At 45.1% G+C, this 17,024-nt stretch overlaps 1 protein-coding gene across 1 annotated transcript in view; it reads right to left on the bottom strand.

Annotated features, from left to right (window-relative positions):
• Window positions 1-14,087, bottom strand: part of EEFSEC (eukaryotic elongation factor, selenocysteine-tRNA specific) — a 281,659-nt gene extending 267,572 nt beyond the window's left edge. The window contains exon 1 of the mRNA XM_008072921.1: window positions 13,709-14,087. Coding sequence (XP_008071112.1) covers window positions 13,709-14,024 — 316 coding nt within the window. The 5' untranslated portion in view covers window positions 14,025-14,087. The remainder of the gene's footprint in view (window positions 1-13,708) is intronic.
• Between the last annotated feature and the right edge of the window lie 2,937 nt (window positions 14,088-17,024).

A 17,024-nucleotide genomic window follows, 5' to 3' on the forward strand; every position in this document is an offset into this window, starting at 1 on the left:
TGCTAGTGCTCCTACTGCCATGTGAGGCTTATAGCCACATTCCCATCATCACAGACAGTTCTGCTGGAGACTGTTGTTGATCAAGCCACTGCAGAGATTGGGGTTTTTTTGGTTTGTTTTTTTTTGAGTCCAGGTCTCACTCTCACCCAGACTGGAGTACAGTGGCATGATCATAGCTCACCACAGCTTTGACCTCCTGGGCTCACGTGCTCATTCTACCTCAGCCTCCCAAGTAGCTGGGAATACAGGCACACGCCACCACACCCAGCTAATTTTTTTATTTTTCATAGAGACAGGGTCTTGCTATGTTGCCCTGGCTGGTCTCAAACTCCCAGGCTCAAGCAATCCTCCTGCCTCAGTTTTCCAAAGTGCTAGGATTACAGGCATAAGCCTGAGATTGTTTCTTTGGAGCAAACCCTCAGGTCCCCTCCCACTGTGGGAGCATTTCTGTCCTCTCAATAAATCCTGCTTTCAAAAACAAAAACAAAAAAACCTGTTCTTTGCAGCCAACATGTATCAGCCCTGTCTCACAGAGCTGGATGCTGATGGTAAACAATGCTGTGTTTTGGCAAACACTTCAGGACTCCCTTTCCAGTTTTTCACATGTCTACCTGTCTATGGGCATCAAACACCAAGTACTAAAGAAATGGAGTCTTTCTTACGGAAAGTCTTTTCATTTTTTTTCCTTATTTATTTATTTATTTTTAGCATAAGTTCCGAAGACCATCTCTGAATGTGCCCTGGATCATCATTATTTTATTATTATTTTTTTTTTATTTTTTGAGTTGGAGTCTCACTCTGTCACCCAGGCTGGAGTGCAGTGGCATGCTCATGGCCACCCCAGCGTCGACCTACTGGGCTCTGGTGATCCTTCCACCTCAGCCTTCCAAGTAGCCGGAACTACAGGCGTGTGCTACCATGCCTGACTAATTTTTTTTTTTATCGTAGAGACAAGGTCTCGCCAAGTTGCCTGGGCTGTCTCAAACCCACGGGCTCAGGCAGTCCACTCGCCTCGGCCTCCCAAAGTGCTGGGGTGACAGGCTGAGCCACTGAGCCTGGCCGATCATCATCACTGTAAAGAATAGGGAATGCTGAGAACACACATGAGAGTTACTGGTGTTCATGGCAGAAGGTCTAGAAATCCACCTGGAAATTACCACAGGCAGAGCTACTTGTTTTTCAAGTGCCACCTGTCATGTGGCACTGGGAAGGCCGAACTCTAGTCTCAGGGTCAAATAACCAAGGACAAGCCATTAACCACCCAGGTAGAGCTTTAAGCAACCCAAAAAAATCCATGGTAAAGAACGGGGTCCTAGGGCCAGGCAAGGTGAGGCCAACCAGGGCAATGCCAGCAAATTTCAAGCACTCATTTTAAAAGGAAAAAAGTCAGGTTTATCTTTAAGTAGCACCTGTGCATGCCACTAAATAAATATCCTCAGGAAGTAGGTTAGAGACAAAGGAAATTATTTCAGTCTTCCTGAAGGCCTCAAGACAAGAGAAGAATCATCACAACACAAGAGATATGGAAAGAGGGAAAGTCAACTTCTCTCTCAACAGCAAAAGTTGTTTTTTCTCCTGCCAAGAGAGGATCACCCACATTAACTAAGTCCTCCCTACCCACCCAACAAAGGCCACTTCAAAGTAGCAGGAGCCTAATCACACAGCACAAGAAAATAAAAGGCCCAATTAACAAAAACAAAACTCAAATAATCCAGGGGCAAATGGAAGCAGAAATGTCTATTTTTGACAATTTGATTCATACAAACTGCTCCTCAGAAGCCACAATTTCCTCCTGAAGCAGACATGGGCTAAGGTCTGAGAGCAGCTACTGGGCAAAGCCAGAGCTTCTGAAACCAGAGGCTGGGTTAAAACCCAGGTCTAGCACTTGCTAACTGTGTGGCCTGCAGCAAGCTGTCTACTGCTTAGAGCTTCATTTTTATGAGCTGTACGATGTAGATGGAGAGACTTCCCTTAGAGATTGGCTTGGGAGAAGGGAGCAAGAAAGTCAAGAGTCTAGAATAGTGTCCAGCAGACAGTAGATGGTCCCCAAAAGTTTATTCTCTCTCTCCCTCCTTCTGAGAGTCAGAACCACTCCTCAGCCTCTGCTGAGTACTCTCACATCTACACCCCAGGGTCCTGTTTTCCCTCTTGATGGTGTCACCCCTGCCTGCCTGTGGTGTTCCTCTTCCTCGTCCAACTGGATGAGAAAACTGCAGGTGGGAAGAGGAGAGGAATGCCTGTCCCCAAGACCATTTTTTACAGTCCTCTTTTCAGATTCAGAAGGAGGTCGCTAAAAGCCAGAAAGATCTCCCAGCTTAAAACCTACCTTCCCTCTTTCCACAAAAGGCTCTCCCAGCTCCTAAGCTCTGGTCCTGGTCAGCCTCTGGCAGCTCTAGCAATACCCTGTTCACTCCTCCATGAACCTCACACTCCAGTTCTCCCTTCATATCTGTGTCTTCACCCATTCTGAATCTTTCTGTCTGGAATACTCCCATGTTCTCTACCAGCAAAATCACACCATCTTTCAAAATTTCCACAAGACAGTTGACTGGCCTGTGACCTGGCTGACCTGGCCTCACCCTCCTCTCACTTATCCTCATGTGCAAGTGCTAGCCACAATCCCCTTCTTAAACCAGGGTGCTCTCACCCCTCTGGACTTTGCTAAGCCTGTCCCTAGATCTGTTCTGCCTGGAAATCTCCAGATCACCCTTTGAATCCCAACCATGCATCCCCTCCAGCAGGATGCCCTTCCTGCCTGCTGCAGGCAGGCGCTAGCATCACTATGCTCCTTTTTATCAGAGCCTTTACAACTCTGCATCTTTCCCTAACTGGCTATTGGCACTGCCTGGGTTTCTCCTCTCTTTTCAGGACTGTGAGCCCCTTGAAGAGAGGCATGACTGTATATCTACCCTCATATCAAAAAAACCCTTGCCATATGTATGCACAGAATCTCAAAACAGGGGCTACAAGCCCAAATGTCTCCACCACCCAGGCACATAACAAAAAGAGGTACCCTGAAGAGCACATGCCATGCATTTTACACTTTAAATGGCTAAGGTAGTACATTTTATTTTATTTTTATTTTTTGAGACAGGGTCTTACTCTGTCGTCTAGGCTGGAGTGTAGTTGCATGATCCCAACTGACCACAACCTCTACATCAGTAGCTAGGACTACAGGTGCATACCACCATGCCCAGCTATTTTTTTCCTTTTTTTGTAGAGGCAGGGTCTCACTCTGTTGCCCAGACTGGTCTCCTGAGCTCAAGCGATTCTCCTGCTTTGGTCTCCCAAAGTGCTGCGATTACAGGTGTGAGCCCAGTCAAGGTGGCAAATTATGCGCATTTTGCCACAACTAGAAATAAATAAAATCAGATTTTTAAAAAAAGGAATAAAGTACTGGTTCACACTATAAGGTGGATGAACTTTAAAAGCATATGCTAAGTAAAAGGAGCCAGTCACAAAAGGTCACATATTGTGTGATTCCATTAGAGCACAGTGTGGTAACTCCAACAGGGAGGCATGGTGCGTAATCCAAGTCCAGATTCTAGGAGAATGAGGTCTCATGCTCCTGCTCCCTGTCCTACCATGAGGCTGAGTAAGAAATGCCAGGCTCCACTCTCACCAAGACTGGGGCCTCCAGGATCCCCAGAACTACAGATACCATCATCTTCTGCATTATATCAAAGTCTTTACTGGTAAAGAGGGATACAGAATAGAGCTCTAAGACAAGGGTATCTCATCCGCAGCCTGGCTGAAGCTCCATCGAACAAAGAATGAAAGAGAGCTATGTCTTAGAGCTTAATTTACGGGTTGTTTCCTGGGATGCCTGCCCAAATCTTATTCCAACCTGGATGGAGTGATTTTGAAGAAAAACCCAAGAGACACACTGATGGAAAACAAAGGAGATGTTCTGAGAAAAGTTTAAAAGCAATTAATTTTAAATGATTACAGCTTTACTAAGAACTGTGGCTATGTTTTCCTTCTGACTTTGATTATAACCTTCCAGCAAAATATTTGCCTCAAGAAGGCAAAGTCTTTGCATTATTTTCTATTCCTAGCATGACTACAAAACTATTCTTTGATTTAACATTTGATATGTTTTGTTCTCAAGGGCAAGCCCCATGAGAAGAAAAATGTACCCCAACAGAATGAAATATGACTACCTGCTTCCATTTTTCTTTCCTGTTGGTTCCTGCTCAAATATTCTGCATTAATTTAACCTCAAGGCTGCGTCTCTGATTTTGTACTACTCCCACACTGTCACCCAAACCAAGGCAAAGTCACCTATAGTCCAGCACCAAGAGAAAGTGCTCAACTTGAAAGTATCCTAGAGACAGCTAAAGGAACTCCAGCTTAGAAGGAGGTCAGGTGCCTGGGTTTCTCCTCCCTTTTCAGGACTGTGAGCCCCTTGAAGAAAGGTAAGTCAGAGAGCAATAAGGTACGAGACAAAACAGAAAAGCTGTATTTATATAGAGGCACACTTTAGTACTGAGTGACATACTTCCTATTAGACATAAGAGGCTTTGAAGCAAGTTAAGTCAGGAGACTACAGTATTAGCCTTAGCTTCACTTGATGGCAGAAGATGAAGCTGCAGCACTGGAGAGTAAAATCTTCTGGTTACAGTGTGTACCTTTTGATGAAGAAGAGGGGGGAGAAAGTTCTCACTGAGTGGGCACAAAGAAACAGGGAACTAAGGCCTGATAGATACTAGGAACTAAAGAAACTAAGCTGAAGGAGATATTTCCACTTAGAACAACTTTTAATATGTCTCAGTGTTTTGGAACAAACATATATTATATAATTACCACAATTTAACATAATGTATTCCTACACAAATTTTCATAAAAAGACTAAAAAGAGTTTTTTTGTTTGTTTTTGCACTAGAATAACACCCAAAGTCCTCATGGCCACCAAGGCCTACATAACCAAGTTTGTTATCTCTGCTTCGACCATTATGCTCTCTGGACATACGTGCAGATGACTACAGTAACATTTAAAAATCTGGTTGAAAACATACATTCATTCACACACTCAAACTCTGTTTCATTCATGAATCCAGAGACAGCATCTGCAGAAGGACCACAGAAGTGAAGGGCATATTCCTCAACAAAACAGACCACAGGGAAAGAGTTTTCTTCACATGGGCACCAAGAGTGCAGAAAGTTGGCAAAACAGACTTTTACAAGGAATGCAGGTTCTCCTAGGCTCCTGGTTGTTTAGCCCCTCCAACGAGAGTAACCTGAGTCAGAAGCCTTTTGCAGCTCCTGTCAGTCCTGGGCAGCGAGGGCCCTGAGAGGGTCCCAGTCACACAGGAAGCACTGCCAAAAGGGTGGGTAAAGGAGGCAAGAGATCTAAGCGACAAGTTGTGGCAGAAGAGCTGCTGTTCATTAACAACCGGAACAAAAGACCAGGAGACAATACACTGTTAATCCTAGCAGCCACCAGAGGACTATAAATTGCAAAGCCAAGATGCTAGCATTTTTCAGCCCTCCTCTTGCCTGCCAGAGTTAGATTGAGGATGAGTCTAAGTCCCTCACCCCCACCCAAGTCTTTAAAAACATATGTTACTGAATCTTTTTGAAGTTGTAGCCCTGTAAGATTTATATTCTGAAATAGATTCCAGAAAAATACTGCTCTGAAACACTACTACAGGAGGCTGGAGTGGACGGATTCACTTTTTCATTCACACTGAGAATGCCAGAGTATAGGCTGTGTAATCAGATCAATGTGGGCTCAAACTTAGCTCTGACTCGTATTCACTGCGTCTGCTAACCTCTATGAGCCACATTTTTTTCATCTGTAAAATGGGAATATCACCTCTAACCTCCCAAAACTGTTGCAAGAATTAAAGAAAAAATATATACAACAAAAAAACAAGCACTAAATAAGTACTATTATTACTGTTAACCCCACAGTACTAAGCACAGCACTGCCTAGGAGTTTTATCTGTGGCCACAGGATCAAGAGATAGACTCAAGTTTCTCTAAGGTAGGATTATTTGTGCGTGTATGTAAGTGAAAGTATTTCGGGGGAGCAGTGGAATTAGAGAGAGGTAACTTTAATTCAAGATGTATTAAACTTCAGAGATATCAACAGAACTCAGACAACTATTCTAATTTCCTTCTGGGGAATCACATATTCCACAAGGGATTAAAATGAGTCACAGTAGCCAAGCACTCTAACAAGATCCCAATCTCCCAGGGATACCAGGTACAAGTATGGCTAGAGAAAACCACATCTGCTACCAATAGGAGTCCCTGCCCAGCAATTCTACATCTTTCTATTAAAAACTCTGGCATGACTGTGTCACACACTTGTTTTAACAGTCTTCCAGAAAGCTTGTAGACCCTTACAAGAAATCTACACTAAGGGTCACTCTCTAGGGTCTGGCCCCACCAAACCTCTGACCTTCACCTTCAGCACACCCCCACACACCACACTGATGTTCAGCCATGCCCAAATGCTGGCAGGTATCTCTGATGCCAAACAGACAAAATGACATGTTTAAGACTCACAGCCAGTCAGGCTCGGTGGCTCAGCCTGTAATCCCGCGCCTTTGGGAGGCTGAGGTGAGTGGATTGCCTGAGCCCGCGGGTTCGAGACCCGCCTGGGCAACTTGGCGAGACTTCATCTCTACAATAAATCAAAAATTAGCTGGGAGTGGTAGCGCACGCCTATAGTTCCAGCTTGGAAGGCTGAGGCAGAAGGATCACCGGAGCCCAGCAGGTCGAGGCTGCGGTGGCCGGGAGCAGACACTGAACTCCAGTCTGGGCGACAGAGTGAGACTCCAACAAGAAAAAAAAAAAAAAGACAGCCTTGCCTGGGTGGTTCCTACGAAATCTCTTCTTTTCTCCATAGTACCCTATGCCCCGCCCCCCCAGCAAAGTGAGTTACCCCTACATTTGCCCTTGTGCAAAGAATTCCAGGAAATCACTGTAGACAGTATAGTGTCCTCTCCCAGAGTCTGCTGTAAGGTCCAGGAAGCCAGGGGAAAGAACCAGTGTGCATTATGTATGTACTAAAGGCCAGGCCCTATGCTAACTGCTTTCTGTCCACTAAACCACAAAGACAGTTCTCCACTCACTATAACTGGCTATCCCAGTAGTTAGGACACAGGCTTCATTCATTTGGAACTAAGAATCACTGGTGAATAAGACAAGACTCCTGCTGTACTCTCATGGAGTTCACATTCTAGCAGATGACAATCAACACATAAAGAGCATCAGACAGTAAAAAGGGCTATCAGGGCAATAAAACAAGGACGTAAGAAAGTATGGGAGTGAGGTTGGGAACACAACTTTAGATAGGTGGGTCAGGAGAGGCCGCTGAGGTGACATTCAAGCTGAGACTTAAATGATAAGGAGCCAGGCCGGGCAAGGTGGCTCAAGCCTATAATCCCAGCACTTTGTGAGGCTAAGGCGAGAGGATTGCCTGAGCCCGCGGGTTCGCAACCAGCCTGGGCAACATGGTAAAACCTTGTCTCTATAATAAACCAAAAAAAAAAAATTAGCCGGGGGTGGTAGCATGTGCATGTAGTTCCGGCTACTTGGAAAGCTGAGGCAGAAGGATCGCCGGAGCCCAGCAGGTCGGTGCTGGGATGGCTGTGAGTGTGCCACCGCACTCCAGCCTGGGCAATGGAGTGAGACTCCAACTCAAAAAAAAAAAAAAAATGATAAGGAACCACACATACTGTACAGAGACAAAAGCAGATGCAAAGAATCTGAGGGCGGCTACGGATTGACCCACTCAAGGAGTAGAAATGAGGCCAGTGTGACAGTCAGGAGCATGGAAGAGCAATTGCTAATGAGGCCCAGAGGAAGGCAGAACCAGAACATGGGTCCTGTGGGCCATAAAAAGGAGGCTAGATCTTACACTAAGCACGAGAACCCACTGGAAAGTGTTGAAGTGGAGAGTTGACATGATCTGATGAACACTAGTAAAAGGAATGCACATGGCTGGGTTCAGTGGCTCAGCTTGTAATCCCAGCAATTTGGGAGGCCGAGGCAAGTGGATTGCCTGAGCTCATAGGTTCAAGACCAGGCCGGGCAACGTGGCAAGACCTTATCTCCACAATAAATCAAAAATTAGTCAGGCGTAGTAGTGCATGCCTATAGTTCTGGCTACTTGGAAGGCTGAGGCAGAAGGATTTCCAGAGCCCAGCAGGTCGATGCTGGGGTGGCTGTGAGTGTGCCACTGCACTCCAGCTTGGGCAACGGAGTAAGACTCCAACTCAAAAAAAAAGGAGTGCACTGCCTACTATGTGGAGAATAATCAGAGGGAGGAGGAGGACAAGCGGGCAGGGTCCAGAATTGTAGAAGTCCAGGTGCCATAAGCCAGGATTTAGCCTCGGGAGCCATTTCAAGAAGGTGAAGATGTCTATGAGTTTATGGATCATGAGGATAACTGAAGGTATTGACCAGATTCACGTTAGGGGCAGCTTTCCTTGCCAAGCTTCAGTTTCCTCATCTGAAAAATAAAGCTAACTAACACTGCCAGCACACAGGGTTGTTGCATCGATGCAAGTTCCTAGAAATGGTCCTGGTCCAGAGTAGGTACTCCAGTGGGAACATCTTGCTTTCAAAAGAAAAAAAAATCTACTTTTTTTTCTCAGTTCCCAGGAAAGGAAAGTGGGAATCCGATCTAGTCAAGGAAGAATGGTAGCAGCCTTGGTCTCACCATTTCAATGTGCTTAGGCCACCCTTTAACACCCCATAAGAAGGTAAGGAAAGTCTTCCCACTCAGGAGAAGACAGAAGAGTAAGAAGAACAACAATGCTCGTTTGAGATTAGAAAACATTTCCCTTCTATGGTCTCATCATGTAAATCAACTTGCCAAATTCTTTGGGGCATTACAATTTGGTTATATAGTATCAGGTAAATGCTGAAAGCTTGTTGTCATATGAAGAGCTTCTCTATAAATGTTTGCAGGCATACCTTAAAGATATTGCGGGTTTAGTTCCAGACCATTGCAATATGGTGAATATTTCAATAAAGCAAGTCATATGAATGTCTTGGGTTCCCTGTGCATATGAAAGTTATATATAGGCTGGGCTCAGTGGCTCAACCTGTAATCCCAGCACTTTGGGAGCCCGAGTGGATTGCCCACGGTTTTGAGAGCAGCCTAGGCAACTTGGTGAGATCTTATCTCTACAATAAATCAAAAATTAGCAGGGCATGGTAGCACGTGCCTATAGTTCCGGCTACTTGGAAGGCTGAGGCGGAAGGATCGTCGAAGCCCAGCAGGCCAACGCTAGGGTGGCCACAAGCATACCACTGTACTCCAGCCTGGGTGACAGAGTGAGACTCCAACTCAAAAAAAAAAAAAAAGAAAGAAAGTTATATTTATGCTGTACTATAGCCTATTAAATGTGCAAAAGCATTATTGTAAAAAAAAAATACATACTTTAATTTTAAAATGCCTTATTGCTAAAAAAAAAATGCCACCAATCAGCCTTCAGTGAATCATAATCTTTTTGCTGGTGTAGGGTTGTACCTGATGGCTGCTGACTGATCAGGATGGTTTTTGCTAAAGGATAGGGTGGCTGTGGCAATTTCTTAAGATAAGACAATAATGACTGCATCACTTAACTCTTCCTATGCAATGCTGTTTGATAACATTTGACCCACAGTAGAACATCTTTCAAAACTGGAGTCAATCTTCTCAAACCCCGCCACTGCTTTACAATTAAGTTTATGAAATAGTCTAAATCCTTTGCTATCATTTCAACAATGTTCACAGCATCTTTACCAGGAGTAAATTCCATCTCAAGAAACCACTTAACACTTTGTTCATCCATAAGAAGCAACTCCTTATCTGTTCAAGTAGCTGGAACCACAGGCACGCGCTACCACACCCAGCTAATTTTTGATTTATTGTACAGACGAGGTCTCACCAAGTTGCCTGGGCTGGTCTCGAACCCGCGGGCTCAGGCAATCCACTGGCCTCGGCCTCCCAAAGTGCTGAGATTAACAGGTTGAGCCACCAAACCTGCCCTGAAATGAATTTCTTAAATAGTAAGACCTGAAAGTCAAAATTACTCCTTGGCCCATGGGCTACAAAATGAATGTTAACAAGCACGAGAACAATATTAATCTCTTTGTACACCTCCACCAGAGCTCTTGAGTGACTAGGTACATTGTTGAGTGGAAAAAAGGAATCCTTTTTCCTCAGTAGTAAGTTTCAACAGTGGGCTTAAAATATTCATTCAGTAAATCATGTTGGAAACAGATGTGCTATCATCCAGGCTTTATTCTTCCATTTATAGGGCACAGTCAGGGTAGATTTAGCGTAATTCTTAAGGGTCCTAGTGTTTTCAGAATGGTCAGTGAGCAATGGTTTCAACTTAAAGTCACCAGTTGCATTAGCCCCTAATAAGAGTCAGCATGTCCTTTGAAGCCAGGCACTTCTCCTCTCTAGCCATGCAAGTCCTAGATGGTCTCTTCTTCCAATATAAGGCTGTCCCATTTATATTGAAAATCTGTTGTTTAGTGTAGCCACCATCATCTATTATCTCAGCTAGATCTTCTGGATAACTTGCTGCAGCTTCTCCATCAGCACCTGCAGCTTCACCTTGCACTTTTATCTTCCGAAGTCAGCCTCTTTCCTTAAACCTCATGAACCAACCTCTGCTAGCTTCAAACTTTTCTTCTGCAGCATTCCCACCTCTCTCAGTCATCACAGACTTGAAGAGAGTTAGGGCCTTGCTTTGGAATAGGCTTTGGCTTAAGGGAGCGTTGTGGCTGGTTTGATTGTCTAACCAGACTATTAAAGCTGTCTCCACATCACCTGTAAGACTGTTTTTGCTTTCTTATCATTTGTGTGTTCACTGGAGTAGTACTTTTAATTTCCTTCAATAACTTCTCATTTGTATTAACAACTTAGCTGTTTGGTGTAAGAGGCCTAGCTTTCAGTCTTTTCTGGTTTTCAACATTGCCTTCCTTCACTATGCTTAATCATTTCTAGCTTTTGATTTAAAGATAAAGATGTGTGGCTTTCTTTCATTTAAACACTTAGAAGCAACTGTAGAGTTATTGACTGGCCTAACTTTAATATTGTTGTGTCTGGAGAGAGATGGGGGAACACTCATTCAGTGGAGCAGTCAGAGCACACAACATTCATCAATTAAGGTCACCACCTTATATGGGCATTGCTTGTAGCACCCCAAAACAAGAACTATAGTAACATAAAAGATCACTGATCACAGACCACCATAACAGATAAAATAAAAGTTTGAAATATTGTGAGAATTACCAAAATGTGACACAGATACATGAGGTGAGCATATGCGGTAAGAAAAATGGTGTAGGCAGACTTATTTGAATCATGATTGCCACTATCATCAATTTGTAAAAAAAAAAAAGTGGTATCTGTGAAGCACAATAAAGCAAAGCACAATAAAATGAGGTACGCCTGTACATTGGAAGTGGGGGAAAAGGGAGTGTAGAAGTGACCTGGGGAAGCATGGAAAGGACTCCAGCTTTGCAGTCAGGTAGACCTAGACTGTTTTACTGACTAGCAAACTCTGTAAGTCCCAATTTCCTCAGGTGTAAAATAGTAACCACCACACTCCTTGCAGGTTTGCCTGGTAAATAGCAAATACGCAAGAGAAGCCAAGCCAATGAATAGTTGTGTGGTTACCACTACCTGTCAGTGTAATGAAGGTCCAGAATTAGATTCAAAGGTCATACAGAGGCCGGGCAAGGTGGCTCAAGCCTGTAATCCCTGCACTTTGGGAGGCCAAGATGAGAGGACTGCCTGAGCCCAGGGTTTTGAGACCAGCCTGGGCAATTTGGTGAGACCTTATCTCTACAATAAATCAAAAAATTAGCCAGGTATGGCAGCACACACCTGTAGTTCCAGCTACTTGGAAGGCTGAGGCGGAAGGATCTCCTGAGCCCAGCAGGTACAGGCTGCGGTGGCTGTGAGTGTGCCGCTGCACTCCAGCCTGGGCGACAGAGTGAGACTCCAACTCAAAAAAAAAAAAAAAAAAACCACAAAAAAAAATCAAAGGTCATACAGCTAGTAAGGAAGACAGGCTTCAAGCCTAGTTTTGTCTGACTCCAAAAGTATTCCCCCTCACCTACACTATTTACTAGAAAAGACTAGCAATTTGCCCTCTCATTTGTTTAAGCTGTGCCTTCCACCTCTAACCTGGGCTGGCTCAGAGTACATATCCTAAAATATATTTGAATGTAACCAAACAGAATCCAGTCATAAGGGAGAAAAGGGAAGAGAATCATGTGCCCCTTAATACTCATCTGATGACTGAAACATGAATGAGTAGAACGCTTTAGATAGGGTGACTTCGGGCAAGTTCCTTTACCTTTTCAAACCTCTATTTCCTCTACTGTAAAATGGGGAAATGATCTCAGACTACCTGCAGCATAGAACAATTGGGAGTTAACAAAGATGAAAGTACTATACACATAATGAACTCATCACTAGAGTTGAGACCCAGATCGTCCAGTGACCAAGGAGGCCATCTGCTACCAAGCCAATAATCATCTGTCCAATATACATTCCCATAGTGTGCTTGTACACAGACAGACTATTGCTGGAAGGAAACACAAGGAAATGGGAACAGGAAGGCAAACAGGTACTGGTCAGCAGTGAGAAGCAAACTTCTTTTAGCTATACACCCTTTTATGCCATGTGCTTGTACTGTTGTATCATTTTTTTTCATAAAACAAAACATGTTTTAAAGCTCTGCCATAAATTTAAGTGTAGTTACATGGTTTGGAAAAGTAATCCACAAAGGTATAATGGTGGTTTCGTCTGTATAGATGGGAGGGGTCCAGAACTTAGAGAGGGTAGGGCTAGGGGGACTTTTGCGTTATTTTGTAATGTACTATTTCTTCACAAGTAGTATGTATTCATGTGTTATCTGTATAATTAAAAATTAATTTAAGGTATAACATCTTAAGAGGACATTTTGACAGTACTCATCATGACTGAAAGCACACATGCGCTTTGCCCCACTCAGTTCAGTTCCAGGAGCTTATCCTACAGAGACAATGAAATCGCAGCACGTTAGCAAACACGAATAACACAAAGGTTCATCATTAAAAGATTAGTTAAGAAAATGTTGGTAGAAGTGAGCAGTGGAATTCTATGTGAGCTTTAAAAAGAATGATGTAGCTTTATATGGACAGATATGGAACACTCTCTAGACACAGTGTTGGGTAAAAGTGGATAAAGGGAAGAAGAAAAGAGGGATTTATACATATATACATAATATGCTTGCATTTACATGGAATTTTTCTGAAATGTTACACAAGAAACTGGAAACTGTGGTTGACTATGGGAACTAGAACCAAGAGACCAAAGGACAGGTGAATGAAGACTTTGAGACTTTTTATGTATATTCTTTTTGCAGTTCTCGGGTTTTCTTAACTTGATCATGTATTAAAAACACATTTTGTAAAGACTTTTTTTTTTTTTTTTTTTTTTTTAAGGAAAGCGCCTCGCCGCTTGGTTGTGCTGAGTAGAAAAAGCGTCCATGTCTGCCAGACATGAGTTCGAATCCCAAAGCCTCTGTTCACTTGCTGTGGCGCCCTGGGCGACTCACGTCCGTCTCTCGAGGCCTCTGGGGCCCCACGTGTGAAGTGGAGCGATCGCCCTTCCCGGCAGCGGCTCGAGCGAGTTCGGACACAGCTTGGCCGCTCCGCCCACAGCCCTGAGCCCGCTCCCGCCCCGGCCCGCGCTCACCGCCGATGATGGTCCGGATGAGGGAGGCGTGCCCGGGGCAGTCGACCAGCGTGACTTGAAGCAGCGGCTCCCCTGGCTCGCGCTCGGCCTCGGGCGCTGTCTGGGACGCGGGCAGAGCCGAGCGCAGGCGCGCGGGCAGCGGCACCGAGAAGCACGAGAAGCCCAGGTCGAGTGTGATGCCGCGCTCGCGGCTCTGCGGCTGCTTGGCGAAGGCAGCGGTGGAGGCTGTGGTGCTCAGCGCCCGCGCCAGTGCCGTCTTGCCGCTGTCGATGTGCCCCAGCACGCCCACGTTCACGTTCACCCGCCGCCCGGCCATGCCGCCGCCGCTGCCGCTGCCGCCTCGGACAGCCGCCCGGCCCACCCCTCACCTCCCACGGTAGCCGCTGCGGTCCGGCGCGTTAAGCTGCCCCCCCGCAACCGGCGCGCCGGGCGCACCCGTTCCGGTCCCGAAGCTTCCGCCCTCCGGTGGCCCGCGGGCACCGCGCACGGATTGGGTGCTCCAGGGACGGCACGTGGCCGAGGTCATCGACTGCACTCGTACCTGGTTCCTCCTACCTGAAGACTCGAGGAGCCGAGATTGGGAGGTCCTTCCATTCATTCTTTCATTCATTTCAATAAGCCAAGTGCCTACTAGGTACCATGCGCTGTCTGTTCGAGGCGCTGGGATACAGTTCCCTCTAACGTTATATTCGAGAGGGTGAGGAGCGAGTCAGACAATACACAGATAGAAACAGACCATTTTAGAGAGCGAGTCGTCCTCTAGGGAAAATACAAGCAGAGATAAAAAGGAGCTTTAGGGGGAGGGAGGACAGCTACCTAATATTGGATCAGGGAAGACTTCTGGAAATACCATTTGAGTTGAGACTCCGATAGTGAGAAGGAGCCAGCCATGGGAGAATCTGAAAAAGACTGTTTGAAGATGGAAGAGGACAATGCTATCTCTGACTCAGAAATTCTCACCCTGAGAGTCTGCAGTCTGGGTTTAGGAGGGGCTGCAAGTCTCCAAATTGTATGTAAAATGTGTTATGCATGTGTTCATGCTAGAGAGAGTGTTCACAACTCTCACCAGATTCTGAAGTGTCTGGAACCACAAAAAAAGGTTGTTGACCACAGTCACCAGCCGGAAGTCACAAACCTACATGTCTGCTCCAGCCATGAAGTTACCTGGGTCTAAGATGCTGGGGACTGATGGAAAACTAGAGAGCCCTTGTTCTGTATGAAGATGGAAGCTACCACTCAGCCTCAGCTAATCTATACCGGGCAGGATACTAGCTCAGTAAGGCTTGATCCTCCCATTTTTCAAGAGAAGAGAGTGCTTCCATATGATATCTGACTTTTACAGTTGACAACTAACAACTTTTAATTTAAACACAATGGTGGCTGAGTACAAATATCACTGGATTTTACCTGGCACCCAATTTGCCCTCTGATGAACCAGGCCATTGCTGATGTATTCATGCTTTTTGTACGTGCTCCCTGATGCCTTCTTTGGCCCAGGCTCTGCACTAGGAACAGAGTCCCTGCTATGGACTTAATTGTGTCCCCCCAAGATTCATTTTTTTAAAGTCAGGGTCTCACTTTGTTGCCCAGGGCGGAGTAAAGTGACACCATCACGGCTCACCACAGCCTTAACCTCCTGGGCTCAGGTGATCCTTCTGCCTCAGTCTTCCAAGTAGCTGGGACTATAGGCATGTGCTTCCAACTCAGTTAACCAAAATTCATACGTTGACTCCCTAATGTGATAGTAGTTAGAGATGGGGCCTTTAGGAGTTTATTGGGATTAGTTGAGATTGTGAGAGCAGGACCTTGTGATGGGATTTGCGCTCTTATAAAAAGAGATCAGAGGCCAAGCACAATGGCTCACACTTGTAATTGCAGTGCTTTGGGATGCAAGGCAGGAGGATCACTTGAGGCCAGGAGTTTGAGAGCATTCTAAGCAACATAGAAAAAAAAAATGTTTTTTTAATTAGCTGGGACTGGGTGCAGTGGCTCAGCCTGTAATCCCAGCACTTTGGGAGGCTGAGGCGAGATGATTGCCTGAGCCTGGGGATTCGAGACCAGCCTGGGCAACTTGGTGAGATCTTGTCTCTGCAATAAATCACAAAAACTAGCCAGGGATGGTGGCGTGCATCTGTAGTTCCAGTTACTTGGAAGGCTGAGGCAAAAGGATCGCCTAAGACCAGCAGGTCAAGGCTACAGTGGCCATGAGTGTGTCACTGCACCCCAGACTGGGTGACAAGAGTGAGACTCCAACTCAAAAAAAAAAATTAGCTGGGCATGATGAGCGTCTGCAGTCCTAGATACTTGGGAGGTTGAGGAAAGAGGATCACTTGAGCCCAGGAGATTGAGGTTACAGTGAGCTATAATCACATCACTGTGGGCCAGCCTGGGTGACAGAGCAACACCTTGTCTCTTAAAAAAAAAAGATGATGATTATGAAGAAGAGATCAGAGAGTTTGTGTTCCATTTTCCCATCTTGCAAATAGGAAACAGCAAAAGTATGTATTCCATTTTTAAAAAAATCCAATAGTCCAGTAGACATCTTTAAGAAAAAGCCTTAACAAACAGGTAATAAGAACTTTAGAGGATCTCTATACCTATGAGGAACATTTCAGCTAATAAGATGTTCTGAACAGGACCTGGCTTCAAACAAGCTTTGTTTCACACCTCTGTTTTACACAGAATCCTGACAAATGGTGATGAAAAGCAAAAAGATTTTGTGTTTTAAAACTTTAATGTTATTGTATTAGCCTTACAGACTCAATAATGAACCTCATGCATTGACTTTCAAAGTATTGACTGAACCTTGGGATAACGCTAGGCCTTGGGAGATGCAGTTTCTACCCTCAAGATGCTCCCAGTTGAATGGAAAGGCAGTAAGGGAACAGTCAATAGAATAATTTGGCATTTACAAGACAGGTTTTGAGTGGGAGTGACCTGTGGGTATGGAGGATGTGGGTAAGAGAGGCTTCTTAAAGGTAGTGACACCTGATATAAACTGGAATATAGTACAGAAACAAGAGGGACCTTCCTAGCAAAGATCTGAAGCGAGGTGACATTGTAGCATTGGGCACTGACCACGGCAGAGCAGAAAAGGGTGGAGGGAGGTAATGAGAATGGAATTGAAGAGATTTCAAAGTTACTGTCCCAGAGACAAGACCAATCTTTGGGGGGAAAAAAATCTGAGCAAGATTATGGGGTACCTCTAAGGAGCAAAGGATGTAATGGTCATTGACCAGAAAGGGGCTTGAAGGCATTTTCTGAGGTGCAGGCAGTGATCTATATCTTTTTTTTTTTTCGAGTTGGAGTCTCACTC

Source organism: Carlito syrichta, unplaced genomic scaffold, assembly GCF_000164805.1.
Source record: "Carlito syrichta isolate Samal-C Ts95f unplaced genomic scaffold, Tarsius_syrichta-2.0.1 Scaffold315518, whole genome shotgun sequence".
Taxonomy (NCBI): Eukaryota; Metazoa; Chordata; class Mammalia; order Primates; family Tarsiidae; genus Carlito; species Carlito syrichta.